Raw genomic sequence first — 18982 nt, 5'->3', positions numbered from 1 at the left:
AGTTATGTGTGTCATTCACATTCAGAGTTGGCTGTGTAGGGTTTGCTGGGTTCTGTCTGTGTCCTCATGCTGTCGCTCCATTTGCTGTCTGGTTTCTCCTGGTAATATTTGTGAAGTGCGTGTGGCATGCACATAATTTGAAAGGCAGTGTGAGACATAATGTGCTTTGTGTGTGGCTTTTAGACTTTCTCCCTCAGAGGCATTTGAGTCACAGTTGCTGAGTGGTGTGAGGGCGAGCTCTTGGTGGATAGTTGGAAGTTATCTTTAGTATGAGCGGGCTTGTTGGTGTTGGTTCATTCCCTTGTGATGTCCTGTCTTTCCTTGTATGTCCTGTTTGCGAGGTAACAGTTTTACTGCTCATGTGTACTGGAGAGATCCAGGTGGATTTCTGTATGTGGTAGGTTTGAATTTAATTTGCTAGCGTGCAGCAAAACTATATCGAAGAGGCTGACTCCTTGAGCACAACCAATCAAGACAGTTGTGCAGCGAGTTGAAAGGTTATTGTTTAATAGGTATTCCATATGGTGGGGGTATTTCTAGGTATAGACTGAGTGAGCAAGCTGATTCTCTGTTCTTAGCTAGAAAGACCAGGTTATGCAGTAATAAGGAAAGCGGACCGATAGGTGCAATTTAGAGTGATTATAATGTAGTCACACAGCTATGCAGTGTACAATAGGATCAGCACTATGTGCTTTGTACTCTGGGACATCAAGAAAAGAATTGCAGTGCAGCTTGCCAGAGAGGCCACACAATGGACTCTCTGGCAGTGAAATAAAAAATCAATTGATATTGGCAATGGATGCTCTTGTAGCATCTGGAAATTATTATGGCTGCACAATGATATCTCTGGGAGCTGAATGAAAAAAAAATTAACTGTAATGGATTGTCTGGCATTGAAGCAAATTAATCTAGCTATGCACTGAAGTATCTGGTAGCAAAACTGGAACATAGCCAAACATGATTACAATGTTGAGATTTTGCCTTACCTTGTTCATAATCTGTCTGCTAGGTGATAGGGGATAAGCAGCAGTGCTTGGGTGCCAGACAAGCAAGCAAACCGGGGACACCATTTGGCTTTGCCCTTGCCGGCTGCCCAAGCAAGCCTACCCTGGGGACCTTGGATTTTAAAATGGTTTTGGGTCTTCTGAACAACAATGAGGACTAATTCATACTGAGGGATTGAAGCACAAAGGCTAGGAACAGGGGGCACAAAGGAGGGAGGCCTGCAAAGTGCAAAGAAAAATGGATTCGACAAACAAAATGAGCAACATTCAAAGGAAACACTCACCAGAGTTATACTTTGCCAAAAAGCAGTCCATCAAGTAAGGCTTGAATTATTGTGTTGCAGTGATGTGTCTGTTCCCTCCTTCTAGATCACCTGACCCACCAGTAGGACCAATCCCCACGCAGAGAAGGAGAAACAAAGGTAGAGGTAGGGGGCACAAAGGAGGCCAGCAAAGTGAAAATGCATGTAGCCCTATCAAGTTGCACCACTGCCTCTACGGGGATCCTGAAATTAGGCTAGTGGATTGAAAAACAGTTGGTTGCCCTCACACCTCATGTTCAATCACAATCACAAAAGCATAGGAGCAATGAAAGGATGTAGGACTTTCCAATGGAATTTCCGTGGAGGTAGCTGGAAGATACCTGGCATGGTAAAGCAGATCTGTACCCCTAGAATTACATGTAAACTGCCGTCAGCCACAGCAAGCTATGCAATGGAACTTGGATAAGGAATAGAAGAGTACATGAAGTACTCTGTCTTTGAGGGGCACAGGTTTCCTCAGATGCACAGCCACTGTTTTTGTCCATGGCAAGCCCTAAGATAATGTATCTTCAGAGGAAAAAAACAAAATATTATTCAACGAAAGATTGACTATGCTCTAGAGAGAAAGTGTAGGACCTTTGTTGCTATAATTATACCTGCTAATGTGGATTCTTGCTGTTGCTGAATCGCAGCCTCTGTTTCGTTCCTGGCTGAGTCTTATTAGATGCTTTGCTTCTGTTTCTTCATGATGGGATGGTCTGATGCAATAAGACAATGGGCCTCATTACGAGGTTGGAGGAATGGGTTTACCGACATCGGTAATGGTGCCGGTAAAACCATTCCTCCCTATTACGAGGTTCCCTCGTGGGACCCGCTCTGAATGTCTGTTTTTCCCAGATGTCCATAGCGGGTTCCGCGAGGGGACCAGGGAGCTAACAACGGGCCAGTTATTGACGGGCCCGTTGTTAGCTCCCTCCCCATTCCCATTGAGCCCTATGGGGGCTCGAATGGGAATGGGGAAGGACCGGGCCCGGGTTCCCTGAAGGAGGAAATACCGGGCCCTCCAAACTCAGAAATCCCGGTATTTCCCCATTCAGGGAACCCGGACCCGGACACGATTTTGGAGGCAGCCATGGTGCTAATAGCATGGCTACCTCCAAAGTCGTATTGAGGCCCAATGTTTCTGTAGATGAAAACACACTTTTTACAGGAGATTATCGGATTGGCAGCTGCACGTTTACCAGATCAACCTTCTACAAAGCCTGCCTCCTGATAAGCCTACAAGTGTTCTCATAGGCCAATGTTTGGTTTGCCTTTGTTTAGTTTTTATTAAAGCTACGATTGTACGTTAGCATTTCAATCTTTGTTTGGTCCTCAGCAAACTGATTTATATCTCAGTCACTGATTTCCCAAATGTAACAATGGTTTGAGGAACTGTAAATAGTTTGAAAATGTGTATAAAACCCACTATATGTAAATGAAATATCCATTTTTTTTTTATAAAAGAGCCTAAAATGCTTGATCCACAGTGATTTTCACTGGAGTGCATCAGGAAGTGTCTGCAAACATGGTAGATTTGCACCTGCTTGTTTATACTTGATTCACAAGGCCTAAAACAGGTGGCAATCGGAGACGCCTTGAGCATCTTTGAGATGTTCATGGACTAATGTGAGTAGCAAAGATTTGCTCAATGTCATATCAGCTGTTCTTCATTGCTTTCATGCTTTGTAAATCCTGCATAAGGTACCAGAGGCATCTGAGATGTTCACAACCGTTTCCTGCTTTGCTCCAGTGCAGATCTCTATGTATTAGGCTCAGAGACTATTGACTTTGCACTGTAATAGGGACTGAAAATGCATTACAAGTTGGTGCATCATTTATCTATCATGCATCATATAAAATTGGGGAATGATAAGCCTGTATTACTTGGGAGCAAATGAGTGATATTCTACAAGAGACGAATGTTAAAATTTTCAGCCAGGGAGCATTTCAGGGGATTCTGTCAGTGTTGAGTCTGGCTTTCCATGTGATTACACACGTTATTAGCTTGTTAATTTAAATTACAATCATAATTACTCCTCACCATGTGGGTAAAATACGCATCCTGTGCAAACCACATCAACAGCATTACAATGATGACCCAGCATAGCACATGTATGTAATTTCTGAACATCGTTCCGATTGGCCGATTGACCTAATTAGAGATATTGAAGCATTCACGTGATTATTCCTCAGTGATTGCTTTTTTATGCTAACCTGCTGTGTGTGCATCGACTCGGGGTTAAGACCCTTCTCAAGAGACTGCGAGGGGTGCTGTATTACTGATTATGTGAAATATGTGTTCCATGAGCCCACCAAGACCGGAAGCTTTTGAATGAATAGGGTGGGTTTGTATTCTCTGCCCCTTTCATTCGATGTTTGTGGCAGAAAACAAACCAGATTCAGAAACACATTAAGTGCTGCAAGAAATATCAGAGCACATTATAAAAAACAGAGTGATGGAAATCAATGCAAAGATAAAGAATCAAAAAACATTAGCAACCCATGTCAGGAAGATTAGTGGCAGCGTGCTTGCAGAGCCTATGCCATATATGTTCAGAGGTAAAGCTAAGGATCTCCTCCATGGCACTTCTAAAACATTTGGCTTACACCTTTTGTGTTTCTAATAATGTATTATTTTATTTCTAGGAGCTGGAATATGGAGACCAAACAATGTACAAGCAATTAAACAGGTACACTCGTGTATTTGCTTTGTGTTATGTCTTTCATCAAAAAAGAAAAACACTGTACAACGTATTCGTATGGTAGGTTACTTTTAAGTGTTCCTGTTACTTAATACTGGGTATCGTATTTACATAGAAACAGGTACAAAACATGAGTTACTTACTCCTTTTGGAACTTACATACACAATTGGTCATTTTCACAAAGAAAATACAATAGCACCCGAAAAAAGTTGGATTAGGTCTCATTGGAAGAGGCATAAGCTATGCACTATTGCTAAAATGTAAAAGAGTGTATTTGAAACTTTTACTTCTGAAATATTTGCTTTTCCTCCTGGCTACACGTCATTTTTTTTACATCCGAAACATGCCGCCAGCAATAGTTTTATCTTTACACACTAATTGCACACTCACACCCAGATCACACACACAGGTATAATTTAGATATGCCTGTAAGTTTGGAAACGATGTGTGTAAATGTTTTTGAATTACAATGTAAGTTACAAATTGTTGAGTTTTAACCAGCATTTGTACTGTGCAATGCCTCCCATTCCAGACATACCGCTTGGAACAACCACTTTTGCTGTTTCAGTAGTAAGTGGGCAGTGCATAAATTACACATCTTTGTAATCACAAATTATAGTATGTCCAAAAACCTATGCACATTCTCAAATTATGCATTATTTTGCAAACTGACTGTAAGACTTAGAGACAATGAACAAAATAATATACAAATGAGTAAGCTAGAAATAAAATTAGTATTGAACAGATTTAAGTTCCTCTTGAGCGCTGTCCTGAGGAAATCAATGGAGGTCAGAGTTTTGAACTGCACGTATCCCACTCAAAGTTATCTGCTCTAAATTGGTGAAAGACATGACATTTGGATGCTGAATGTGCCTTATTGACAGAATGACAAAGATTATTTTTTGAAATATGTATTTTGTATTGGATTAATTATTAAAAAAAAAAAATTAAACAAACAGTGCAGAAAATATTAATCGTAAAGTATGATATTTGCTTTGACATGGAATATGTTATATCCACCAGTATGTGTGTTACTAGACAAAAGAAATACCAGATCTCTGTTTCATGATCAACTTTTACATATCCTCGTTGTGTGTTGGAGCCATATCCCAACTGAAAATCCTCAGATACATGTGCTAAATTCACCTTACTTGAGTGTCATTGTATGAATACACATGAACATTCATATCCTCAACTTAACTCACAGATCGACATTCTCACTATAGAGTCTTCTTAATGACCTCAAATGCATATCTTCTTTAATTTCAATATCCACTATTAAATATCCTCAGATGAGTATGCTGAAAAGACCTTTTATTGAGTGTTTTTGTATAAATCCACTTACAAATAGTATCCTCGACTTAGATTCTTATTAAAATCCTCAACTGGAAATCATTAACACGTGTTTCATTTTTTATTTATTTTATTTATTTAGGTTTATTGAAAAAAGACCATCAACCTATAACATTTTATCAGAATGCATACATATAGCACACAGCAAATTATTATATTCACCAGGAGTTGATGACAAATTAATTACCTTTCATTTTACACGTAAACCTTTACAAAGCATCCAGTAAAACCTATAAACATGTAAAATTTAAATATAATTAAGTATGCATTAAACAATTCATTGTCCAGCTATTAATTCAATAACAATACCTCTAAAACAAGCCTATATAGTAAAATCAGTTTTCCATTTTTAGATAAGTGTTTAGATTTAGCTGCCATATATAGCATGTAGCATTGTTCAATTTATGATATATTTTATTGTATCGCGCTCATACACACGTGTTGCTACGACATATTTAGCCATGCTCCTCTAAGCTCATAAGTTGGAAGTTGATCAAAGCGTAGTCTCATGATAGGCCATCATACTTTGATATGATATGATATGATGTGGCATTTATAATGCGCCTGTACACAAGTTTTTCTAGAAGTGAATGCGTTCCAAACCATACATATATAGTTAAAACGAGTTCTAATGCTGAATCCCTGTGTTACATATGTCTTAGAAGATGGACTTGTTTGAGAGGTATTCAATATTTCTTCTCCTGTCCCATTCTGCAGCCTTACCTTTGATTTCTATAATGCCCAGACTGATATTATAAGGAACATTTGTAGTGAAACCTATGTCTGATGACATTTTTGTATATCTTCTAGCCCTTCCCTGATCACCATAGGATGTTTATTTCATAAGATTAGGTCACAATAAAAGTACAGTGATTCTTCCTTATCGCTCTGCTCAAGCATTTGCATGTAATGCATGCTATGACATAATTTAAAGCTGGTTTGCATTGTAATTATCCCTAATTTAGTACTAATTGCCTCCAGAGGAGTCATAGGTGAAATTCACAGTGTGTTACGTCAAAGTTTACCTTCTATAATCTTTATCCAAAAAGATTCTTTATCAAGAAGTGTCTCGAGGCCATACAAGTCATTCACTACTATGCCAGCACAATATATCCTGATAAGGCCTTCAGGGGAGTATACACCAACATTAGTAATAAATGAGTGTACGTTTAAGCCTTTAAACTTCTTTTTGACCTCTGTTTTTACTGTCTCAGCCAATAGTTTGTGATCAAATAAATCAAATAATGGGTTACCCAAATAGGTATAACTTTTAACTGTGTCAATTTGGGTTACTTACAGTTTCCATTTACAGTTCTATTATTTACTCTTTTTTCCCATTAATATTCATGATTTTCATTTTTCTAAATTAAGCAATATCTCATTCACTTTATTTAATTTAAGGTGCTTAAGCTCTCTTCAAGTCTAATTGGAGTTCGATCAATAATGACAGTATTGTCAGTGTATGATAGCCAACCTATATTGTGTTGACCTATCTTACGGGGATAATTATTTTACTTAACAAAGGCTACCCCGAGATCCGCTATATAAATATTAAATAATACAGGGGCCAAAGTGCAACCCTGTTTTAGCCCATAATTCATATTTATTGGCTCGCTCAATTGGCCAGCCATATGAATTATTACTTATGTGGCAGTTTGAGACTACAGAGCCCTGAAAAAGTGAAATGTTATTTTTTTATCTTGTCACCATGAATGTAGTTTTTTCCACAACTAGATCAATTCACCTTATTAAAAGCCTTGGTGTAGTCCACAAAACATAAATATAAGGATTATGTTTTAAAATATACTGAATACATTAAATAAAGCATGTTCCATAAATTAGCAAGAGTGCTGGTTTATTTACACACATTAGTAAACAATGACAGAAGATTTAAAAAATGACAGAAGATCTTGGCCAAGGAATCAATCATAGCCAACCATCTATAGTTCACAGATTTTGATGTAGGGCCCTTTTTGTGTGTTGGATCTCTTCCAACTATTCGGGACTACACCAGTCAAAATGAATTGTCTAAAACTTGTTTTGATAATGATTGCCTATGCATGTGGGTTATGCTTAAAAACAATATGCACCACTTGATCGGGACCCAGTGCTCTTGATGCCTTTAACTTATTAATAACCTCCTTTATATCTTCAATGCTAATGATAAAGCAATCACTATTGTACTTAAAATCAAGAATAGTATCAATAACTGTCTGTCTTCTGTCACAGAGTATTTTATATATCGTTCCAGCACAGAATTTACCCAACACTTAGCAGAAATAGGGTTAATTTAGTTTTTTTTTCAGTTGTGGAAATTGTGTGTTGCTTAAAAATATACCAAAATAATTAATAATTTATTTTTTCATAAATTTCCACTGGACATTGTCCATTGAATATTTGTGAGATCTAATCCAATTTTAGAGTCTTGTGCAAAGCTTTTCAATGATTCTCTCTTTTTTGTATCTGAGAATTCAGATTTATTTAGTATATGAATATTCATTCGTAGTACTTTTTTCTATGTGCAATTGCCATATCATTAATCATATCTGTGACAGAACTCCTCTTTACTAGCGACCTCAATGATTCAATTACATTTCCCATTCTTTATAGTATATTTGGAAATCAAGGTTTTGCACTTCAATAATATCAGAATAAATCTCCAGTACATCACTATTTATCTTGTTTATATTACATTCAGACCATATTAACCTATTTGTAGCTTAGTTAACCACACATGTTCCAGTCTTTAAATACTTTGTTTTCTTTGCAGAGCAATAAAAAACATATCTTTAATATGACATGGTCACTTGGAGCGTTATTTATGAATTGGAAAACTATGATGTCATAAATGGACAAAAATGGACAATTTATCCAAAATGGACAAAAATGTAGTCGATCCATGGTCTGTGGACCCTATTAGACAAAGTGTATGGGGTATGTGCACCTACTACATTGTCCGGATACAGTTGTTTAAGAGCTATATCATCAATGAAAATGTCCCATGGATTATGCAAATATCTTCACACATTATCTTCAGTCCAAAGATACAATTTCTTGACAATTTCTTTTAAACATGTAATTGTTGTCCTTGCCCTTATTTTTGGGTTTGTCAGAATATATCTGATCATTAAAATCCCCTCCTATGATATAAGGGCAGTGTGGTTTGGCTATTAGCTATTCATTAACAATGAATCTAATTTAAGAGATAATTTGTAAAGTTTCTACTGCATCAATTACCACAATGTGGGATCTTGATCTTGTGTCTGTGGTTATTGCACCTACCAGAGCATTCTGATGAATAATATGAACTCTTTAATTCAGTGAGTATTCTTTACTTCTATGCTGAGGCCTACCAAAGGGCGACCAATCGTATTAACCCGTGCCTTTCTCTGGATGGTGTTAAACACATTGACGCTAAACTCAGCAGCAATTAATATGTCAGAATCAGACAATAAAGACTGACCATACAGATTTTTTGTCAATGAACTATAACGTCTAGTGTTCCATGACAATAAGGATAATTGCACTGATGTACTCTTGCTTGGTCAAACCATCTGTCTGATTTTATTTGTTTGATTAACCCTGGTTTTCTGGGCTAGTGCAGTGATCTCTCCCAAGAATACCACTAATTTAGCAATAATGCTTTCTAATTCTTCAGGGGAAACATTTTGCTGTATTGTTTTTTTTTCTTTAGGCTTAACCACAATTTAATGTAGACGTTTAATTCAGAAATGACAGGTGATATAAATTGAACTCTCGCCCAATTTGTCTCATGAGGTGAGCCCGGGATTTCAACCAGAGCCAAATCCTTAGTGGATATAAGGTACAAGTGTGGTATGATGTGAAAAATATCCAAACTTCGTTGGCAATTTAAAAATATACTATCGGCTGTATCACATTGTTCAATAACTTGAATCTTTTTGTTTATGCTGTATGATTGTGACTCAGCACATGTAGTTTATAGGTGCTGATTTATTGAAGCAAAGTCGTGTATCCCTACAACTTGGTTGTTGTGTTCTGATTTATTCACCACAATTCGATAGTTTTCCTCAACATTAACGTTTCGACTACTAGGATCTTGTTTTGATGACTCCTTTGATTTAATCCAGTAATGTAGTGAACCCGTTGGATTGCTAGTTGGGAACACTTTATGAGAATTTTCTTCTGGTATGGGAACAAATCGATTTGACAGTGAGACTTGATCCACATTATTATTAATCACTTCTGATGTGGTTTCTGTCATCACAACGTTGTTTCCACTTGTAATTTAGATGCTTAGCAATTTGACAGGCTTTATTTCGTCGAGCTTCAGCTCTTTGTTTTTTTCATCTATTTGTCTTGCTCTGTCCCTTTGTCAACTTAGCTTTATGATTTAGACTTTCCTCGATAGAAGTGAAATTGTTTTTCCATTGCAAAATAATGGTTAATTCCTGGATACCATCATTTGTTTTTGCACCTTCCTCACTTACGTACTGATCCTGCACTCCAAATCCTATGTATGTGTCTATCGGCGAAATAGGAAGATCCTGTATGCATTCACCCTCCATGTACAACAGAAAAATCATCTGTGTTACTCAGCAGATTATACTGATTAGGATCAGTTGACAAAACCACGTCGACAAGTTTCAGCAAGCCAGTTTTTAGAAATTGCTGCTCCTTATACATTGTATTGCAAAGGGCAAAAAGAGGTTTTAAAATTGTTAGAGGTTCAGAGTCGAGTGGAGCGTCTTCTTCAGATGAATCGGAAGAGCTATATGATACATCATTATTTGGAGAAGAGGCATATAAGCTTTCCCTAATCCGGACTAAGTCTGGTGACTTGGATACATTTGAAGTATTGCTGGCGGTCATGCCAATTATGTTACTGTAATTCCGCACCTTGCTGATTTTATCTGATTTATTTCTCTCAGATGGACCACCAATAGAGTCAAGTTGCAGGCTGAAAACTAAATTTAACAATGAATGATTGTCTATTGGGTCAGACACTGTTACTTCCATTATAGTGAGGGGGTTAGATTTGTCAACTACTATTGCTGAATGTATTTCTGTTTCTTTAGAGCGCTATTCGTTTCACGAAAGTAGTGATTTTACTTTGTTCAGTTCTAAGAATGGTTCCGCTCTACTTTCTTCTACTGCAGCTACAATTCCGAGTACGGTCGCATTAGCATGTAGATTACTGCAGACTCACTTTTTAAAATTGCGGTTTGTGTCTGCCGTCCAAGTCCTCACCATACCATTTGCACTACTTAGTTGATATGTCTTGCTCGTAGCCAGCATTAAGAATGAAATGCAAGTACAGAAAAATGTATAACTCACCCGGCTGTCCCAAGACACACTGCCAAATTTAACTGCCGAACTCTGAGCACTTTGTGTGCTCCACAAAGATTTATTTTTTAATGAAGTCACTCCTCCAACTTTGCACAGAAACTGTAGACAGACTTTCACAGTAGGAGAAATTCAGGTCGACTCTGGATACAGCATTAGCAGCATCTCCTGCAAAACTGTTAACACTCCCTCAAATGAGTGTGCTGAAAATACCTTTTTTTTGGGTGTTCCTGTATTTATGTATTGATTTTTGCTTATATAAAGTGCACTAAACCCCAGGCATCAATTCCCTGTTACATGACTAGTTACTCGTTCACACACAAGTTACAGAGACAATGATATACATCCATTAGGGGCATGAGTTTATGCGAGCAGACAGGTGTTTAGTGATTTCCGGAAGGTCCAGTGTGATTGCTCGGCTCGCAGGGCCGGTGGGAGTAAGTTCCATTGTTCAACCGCAATAATCGAAAAGCTCTATCCACCTGCCTTAGTGTGTTTGAATTTAGGTTGGACGAGGTGGTGAGCATATGCAGCTCTAGTAGGTCTGGATGAGTTTGCTTTCAGGATTTTCGGAGAGAGGTATGGGGCACCGCCTTGGAGAGGCATCTGTGCATGATTGACAGTGTTTTAAATAGAACCCGTTCACAAATAGGTTGCAAATGGGTCTTTCCTCCAGCTGAGGTGATATGTTCTAGTTTTGGAATGTTAAGGGCAGCTATAAGCGTGCTGTTTTGGAGCACCGCAGCTTCTGTATGTTGTGCTCCGAGTTAACTGCTAAAAATGCGTTACAGTAGTCGAGCCTGGAACCAATGATGGCACAGGCGATTGTAAGGCAGCTGTCTGGGGAAAGGAAGGGTCTTGAAGCATTTATCAATTTGGTAGTATGGGCAGCCAAAGAGGAAATAGCGTTCACCTGCCAGGTAAGCGAAACAGTATTATCCAGGTAAACTCCCAATGTCTTCACTGACGGGTCGACCGAGATCGGGATGTCATCCATTTTTAATGAAGTGTAAGGGGTGTCCAGCTTCTTGATCATAGCAGCAGGGCCTACTATGAGGATATTGGTTTTATCATCAGTAAGACACAGGCGGTCATGTAGACAGAGATTAGTCTGGCGGAGTCTTCCTGGTCGATGCCGGTGAGGGGGAGTAGAAGTTGGGTATCCCTGGCATAGTTTGTGTAGGATATGCCGATGGTGTCAAGTAGTTCAAAAAACGTTTTTGTAAAGATGTTATACAGTGTTAGGAATACGCAGGATCCTTTCAGCACGCCACAAGAGATGGGTGCTAGGTGGACATTGGTGTTCTCTGCAAAAATGCTGATGGATCTGTTTTCCAGGAAGGAGGGGGTCCAGGTCGCCGCCGCTGGTGAAATGTTTGCTGCTGAAGTTAGGTTCTGACAAAGGATTTTGTGGTCGATCAGATCAAATGCAGCTGACAGAGCAAGCAGGAGCTTGCCCTCATCCCTAACCTCATCCAACATATTCTTCAAGTCAATCAGAGCTGATTCTTTACCGTAGACAGGATGAAACCCTGACTGGCGCACACCAAGAATATGGTTTGTTTCAGGTAATGCTGGATTTGCATGTAGGCTCTATCCAAAATGTCTAGAAGGAAAGGAACAATAGTGATAGAGCGGTAATTGGTAGGGATCGTAGGGTCCAGGAAGATTTTTTTTAAAAGTGAGAGTAGGCTTCCTTTAGGCTAGTGGAAACTACTCCATCGGGGAATGAGGCGTTAACAAAGATGACAATGAAGGGTGCCGTAACCTCGAAGCAATCCTGATGAGGGCTTGATGAGGACACTTACATATTGGTTTCCTCAACTTAGATTCTTATTAAAATACTCAGCTGGAAATCATCAACATGTATTTCAATACTTATTTAGCTGATTACGAGAATGTTTGTGTATACCTAGAGTAGTCAAAGCAGCATTCGAGTTTTACGGAAATTAAGTAACCATTGGGTCAACTGCATAATGCAACACTAAATGGATAAGTTATCTAATGAAACTATATCTGACCTGCATTTTCTTAGTTTCTTCTAAATAATTGAAGGATGAATGGCCATTTCCTTGAAATTGTGTTTCTCAATGTCTTTGTATCTAAGAAGAAAGACTATAAGATATATGAATAAGAACTTTTTTAATCTCTTGTTTTTATTAACCTTTTTATGAGGGTTACAGCACTTAGAAGCATCTCCATTCCCCTCTTGTTACAACAACCCCTTGTTGCTCATCACCCCCTCCACTCCCTCTGCCCTTCCCCCAACAACAAATCAACAGGTCATATGATACTCCCCAAGTCCACGTGCAGGTATCCTTGACGAGTCTCAGCCCCCATGGGATTGGTCCCAATTGTTCATTTTCCCTACTCTGTGTGCTTTTATGAACCCGCCGGTTATTTTCAATAACTGGGTAGTAAACCTTATTCTGTAGTGCCAACTCTGCATGTTCCCCCACCATCTCGGGTTCCCCCTTTCACTTAAGTTGTTAACCGAGACTGGCAGACCGGCATCTCATAACCATATTTCAAGATAAACATGCCCCAGTCCTGGTGGAAGTACCCCACTGTATCATGAACCATCGCCGTCAGCTTCTCCATCAGGAATGTGTTCCACAACTTAGCATCCATTCAGGTTTTGAGGGAGGAACCCCACTATTCCACTTCTGGGCCACCGCCAACTTTCGTACCCATATCATTGCCTCCCGTATTGTGGGAAGTCTCCTGATATTCTCATGCTCTTCTGGGATATCTATTAGTAGAAGAAGTGGATCGAGTGTTAGTGGAACCCCACCACCTCTTCAATCCAGCTAAGGAGATCCTTCCAGTATATCTGAATCTTTGGGCAAGACCATCACATGTGATGTAGGGCCCCCTCCTCCCCACATCCCCTGGGACATAGTGGGTACACATCTCTGTATATTTTCGACAATCTGAGGGGATCCAGATGCCACCCATGGAGCATTTTGAAATTGTGCTCTATCGTAGAATTGAAAAGGTTACTATGAAACATAATGTTATATACTTTTTCCCAAGTGCCCTCTGAGATTTCTTTCCCTGTCAGGGTTGAACACAGTTCCTTAAATTTCTCTCTCCCCTCCATGTTGGTTGTCACCGCCACCTTTTTGGAAATTATCCCCTTCACCTGGTTGCTCCGTTGAACACTTTTTCAAATGGCGTCAATGGGTGCACCAATTGCCCATCCCAGCGAGAGTCCATCAGCCTCCCCTTCAAATTGAGGTATTCAACTATAGAGTTGACCTTACTGCCTAGCCTGGCCTGCACCCCCTCAAAGTCCCTGACCATCCCATTCTCTAATAGCTCTAAATATTCTGCATTGCCCTCTCAAGCTCAATGTCCGAACTCTTTTGTGAATGTCTAAAGTTCCTCTTACCCAGGTCTAGAAGCAAACCCCACAGGAAACCCATTAGGGAGGGCCACAAGGAGAGCCTATCATTCGCGCCCCCCTTCTTCCATAAGGACCACAGCACTCCCAATGATGGGTGTGTCTTCACTACTTCCGGGTCCTTATTAGGCAGTGACTTTCATCGGGTGCGTGGACACATCCTCTATGTATGACAAGTAAGGACCCGAATCGTCTCTCGTGTGTTCCAGTAGCACTCACAATTGGGCTGCCTTGTAGTAAAGGTGGAAATCTGAGAAACCAAATCCCCTGTTATCTCTTGGTAAGGTCAAGGTGACCCTCCTACCTTGTGGCTTCTTCCCCTGCCAAATAAACTCGGAGACCATAACATTTAAATCCTTAAAGAAGCCATCCGACAGCTTTGTTGGCACTGCTGTGAACAGATACAATAACCGCGGCAGTGCATTAATTTTCACAGAGGTCATTCTACCATACCAGGAAAGAGTTAGGGGAGCTCATTGGACAAGGTCCGCCTTGATTGCTGCTAACAGTGGGGTAAGGTTTATTTGCACCAGTGATTGGAGGTCCCTAGACACGCGGACACCCAAATGCGTAATCGCTTTCGACTCCGCTCTCATGTCCCTAATCATCCTCCTCTCCCCTCTCCCGACCTGATCAGTGTTCAGGAGCATAGCACTAGATGTAGCCATGTTTACCTTCAGCCCCCAGAAGGAGCCAAACACCTCTTTGTGTTTCAGTAGGGCTAGGAGGTACTGGTGGACATCTACCAGGTATGCAAGGATATCATCCGCATACAGGGACAGTTTAAAAGTCACCTCCCCACATCAGATCCCCCTAATCTCTGGGTTTTCCCTGATAGCTATCACCATTGGTTCCATAGACAGCACATAGAGGAGGGTCGAAAGAGGGAAACCCTGCCTCATGCCCCTGGTCAAATGAAACATGGAAGAGAGCAAACGGTTAACATTCTCATGAGTCCTCTTCTAATGGTGGCTTTGAAGCCGTCCCAAACACTCACTAGCCCCACCTCCCCAATGTCATTAAGTAGGACATATTTCTGTATACTATGCAAGTTTCTCTGTGCCTCCTCCTTGTCTTTTAGGAGGAGCTATTTATACCTCCACCTACCCCCATTCTCCCATCCCTGCCAGTCCCCTATCACTATTCCGACCAGGTCGTGGTCCGACTACTGAATGGGCACAGACCTAGATTCAGTGACCTGTCACTTAAGCCCATTGTCCATACAACTATAGTCGATCCTCGAGTAGAATCATGGACAAGAGAGTAGTATGTGTACGGTGGGACCTCCCCCTTTACCACTACGTAGGAGTCTACCACCCTCAGCTCTTCATTTAGCTGTCTAAAGCTATGGGCTTGCGCTACCCGCTTTTGGGTGGGGGTAGAACCAGGCACATCCATGTGGTCCATTACAGGATCCAAGGCCAGGTTGAAGTCTCCCCAGTACCAGTTATCCCTCCACAAAGAGCCCAAGCTTCTCTTTAACTCAGTCCCAGAACTGGGTTTGGCCCTCATTCAGGCAGTAAATAGATCCCACCATAAAACCCTGACCCCTCACTGTCCACTTCAAAAAGAGGATACACCCTTGGGGTCCTGGACTTCCCTTTTCACCTTCATCCCCAGTTTACATGTGACAATGATCGCTACCACCCGCTTTTTAGATGTGTTTGATGCACTGTAAACCTTGTCTATGAATCTTCTTTTCAATGCCTGCTCCCTCCCTTTAATCCAATGGGTTTCCTGAATAAAAATCAAATGTAACTTAAGGCAATTGAACTCCCGTACTGTAAGGGACCATTTGAATGTGAGTTTAACCCATGCACATTAAGGTATCCCACCCCTAGCAAAATTGATGTCTAAATCATTTGGGTGCTTCCAAAACTTCCAATGTTTCCTCTTCATAGACCAGACCGTCATTCAGGTTCCTGCCTTTACCAAGTGCACCATCGAAACCTGCGCCCCGTGATCTTATGCAGCGAAAAACTACCATGACGTATTGTTGTGTAACCCAAAAAACACACTTGACCCCCTTGCCTTCCAATGTCAATGTCCGGTCTTTCACCAGTGAACATGGCGCCTTACAGCCACACCGCCAGTCTCCCTCCACTGTGTATATGAATTAACACTCAAGTTAACTTCCTGAGCCCCCATTACAAATGAATCACCCCAATGATCAGCAACCTGCCAACCCCCCCATCCCCATGCAGGCCACAAGGACATGACCAGCCCCACTGATAAATGGGAACCTTCTATGTTTACTTATTTATATTTATTTATTTCAGTTTTTGTAGGGTGCTACATGCCCGTAGGCCTCAGAGCGCAGCATGAAAGGTGAAAGATATAGAGGGAGAGGTCGATGATGAAGGGAGTTCTGTTCCGATTTATTAAAAAGGAAGGTTTTCCTGCATTTTTTAAAGGCACATAGTGAATGAGAAGTTTGAATGCTTCCAGGCAAGGCATTCCATTTGCGTGGTGTGTTAAACTCGAAGCTACAATCGCCGACATTTTTCAGAAGGGGTTTCGGCTGTTTGAGCAAATGTGTATCGAAGGATCGCAGAGTTCTACTGAATGATGTTCTCAATAATCTGTTAGCTAGATATTGTGGTGCCTTGCCAGTCTGGCATTTAAAGGGAAGAGATAGAGTATTGTATTTAATTCTCTGCTTTACCGTCAGCCAGTGCAATTTCCTTCTGGCTACTGTGATGTGATCCCGTTTGGGTAGGCCAAAGACGGCCCTAACGGCCCCATTCTGAACGATCTGCAGCTGTTTCAAGTTCCCCTGTGAGATCCCTGTTAACAGGCTATTACAGTAATCAAGGCATGTATTTATCAGTGAAGTGGCAAGGAGGGATCTATTTGAGATGCGAAGATAAGGTCTAATCTCGTGTCAAAGTTTAGTTACATAACCGCACGAAAAGAGGATTTGCGAGACATGATTTTTCATGGAGATGTTAGCATCAAGTGTCACTTCCATGGTTTTCACAGATTTGCTCACAGGAATAGATTTCCCAGCGATAATAAAGGATTCATATTGGTCTGCAAGACTCTTTAGTCTTGAGCTCGAGGCCAGAATGAGTAACTCAGTTTTAGAGTCATTCAGAGCCAATGAGTTAGTTGCCATCCATGCTTGAATTCTTGCATATATGCAGCTCTCGGAATCTACATCCTTCTGGTAGTTGCCCGAGAGTTCAAAGAGGATCTGAATGTCATCCGCATAGTTTGTAAATTGGACACCCAGATCCTCCAGAAGGTCAAGAAAAGGTTGAATATAAATGTTGAAAAGCAACAGGGAAAGGCAAGAACCCTTTGGGACGCTGCACGTGTTTAATATGGGTGTGTCCTGCAAATTCTTCACTGCCACTCTGGAAATTCTTTGACCCAGGAAGGACAAAATTCATTTTGCTGCATTAGTGGAGCAGTTAGCTATGGATAGTAGTCTGTTATGAAGCAGGGTGTGGTCCCATAAAATCCCTCAAGATCCTGCTGGTGGCGTGGTATTCAGTTTATTAAGGTTTTGTGCACCCAGAACACGCTTTCTATCCCGCGTGCTCCTCTTCTTTGTCCCCTCTCCCTCCCTTGTCCCAATGCCCCCCTGGGGACATGCCAGTGGTCTAAGCTCCTCCTCAGACATCAACTCCCCTAAGACCCTACGGATATCATCCTCCGTGATCAACTTATACTTGGCCCCTACCAGTTTGAATGCCAATGAAAAGGGCAACCCCCACCTATATCTCACTCCTTTAGAATTTAGCCATTTTCTTAGGGGGCCACATTGCCATCTCCTAACCAGGTAGAACGAAGATAGTTCTTGGAAAATGGAAATACTGGGTGTGCCCCGCTCCATCGGTTACACTTTCCTCGCCTTACAATTTTCTGCGTAGTAATGGAATCCGGCCAGTATTGAGCGAGGGCTACAGTCTCCACCTCTTGCTCAGTGGGCTTGATCAATGGTGAGCACTGTGGTAATGTCATTGTTGAAGATTTTATTGATCACCTTGTTGATTGCCCTAATAATGTCTCCTTCTGTTTCCACGTCTCTCTCTGGAAAGCAAAAATAACTCAAGTTACTACGTCTCTCTTGATTTCCAAAAATAATCCATTTTCAAATCTCCTCTTCTCTCCTCTTCGGAAATATGCATGTCCATTTGTGTCTCCAGAATGTTCACCAAGGAATGATTGGCCTCCAACGCTTCCAGTGTGCTGTCAATCACTTCCACCTTCTTGTTGAGGCCATCTGGCCACCGGCCAATGTCGGTGCAAATTCCCCTAATTTCCCCCATTGAAGCTGCAATGTCCTTCATTGTGGACATCCCGTCCTACACTTCTGCCATGTCTGAGGCCGTCATGGAGGGCTCTTCACACTGAGGAGGTGGGACGCCTATATTTTTGAAGCTAGGTCTTCCAACTCATACACGCCAGTTGAACACCCCTCAGGGCCCCCTTCCTGACCATGTTCCCCCTTGGTTGGCTGTGGGCCTGCAGGTGTCGATCTACCCCCCGTCGAACACATCCTTCTAGAATTTGCCCCACTCAGAGCTGACCTTGAGCTCCATACCACCCCTGCGTGGGCTGGGCTGAGCATCAGTTTGGCCGAGGCCGGTGAAGCCCCCGGGCTTGGCTGGATCCACTTCAGCAGAGTGGGGTCAGTGTCGAGGCATGACAAGCGTAGATTAAGCAGCCCACCTTCTGGGCACAGTGTCCCCCTGAGCTATGAGCTGTTCCATGTGGGAGGGCTGCTCAGTGGTCGAAGAGTACGAAAAGAAGTAGTGGAACTATGTTCCCTGCGGGCCTGCACCCACTCCCCACAAACCCCATCACCATGCCGCCTCCCACACACAATACAAGCCCCCAAACACTTGCACCTGTTGTTTAAGGGAACATTCAGTGCA

At 41.3% G+C, this 18982-nt stretch overlaps 1 protein-coding gene across 1 annotated transcript in view; it reads left to right on the top strand.

Moving 5' to 3' along the window:
- The window catches only part of LOC138521666 (carcinoembryonic antigen-related cell adhesion molecule 8-like), a 179871-nt gene that overhangs the window by 132270 nt on the left and 28619 nt on the right, over positions 1–18982 (top strand). Inside the window, exon 6 of the mRNA XM_069634663.1 lies at positions 3956–3999. Within this exon, the coding sequence (XP_069490764.1) occupies positions 3956–3999 (44 nt within the window). The remainder of the gene's footprint in view (positions 1–3955; positions 4000–18982) is intronic.

The sequence above is a fragment of the Ambystoma mexicanum genome, chromosome 1q (assembly GCF_040938575.1).
Source record: "Ambystoma mexicanum isolate Mex_15411 chromosome 1q, UKY_AmexF1_1, whole genome shotgun sequence".
In the NCBI taxonomy this organism is placed as follows: domain Eukaryota; kingdom Metazoa; phylum Chordata; class Amphibia; order Caudata; family Ambystomatidae; genus Ambystoma; species Ambystoma mexicanum.
The sequence above is the reverse complement of the archived record's forward strand: the minus strand, read 5'-3'. Positions and strand labels throughout refer to the sequence as shown.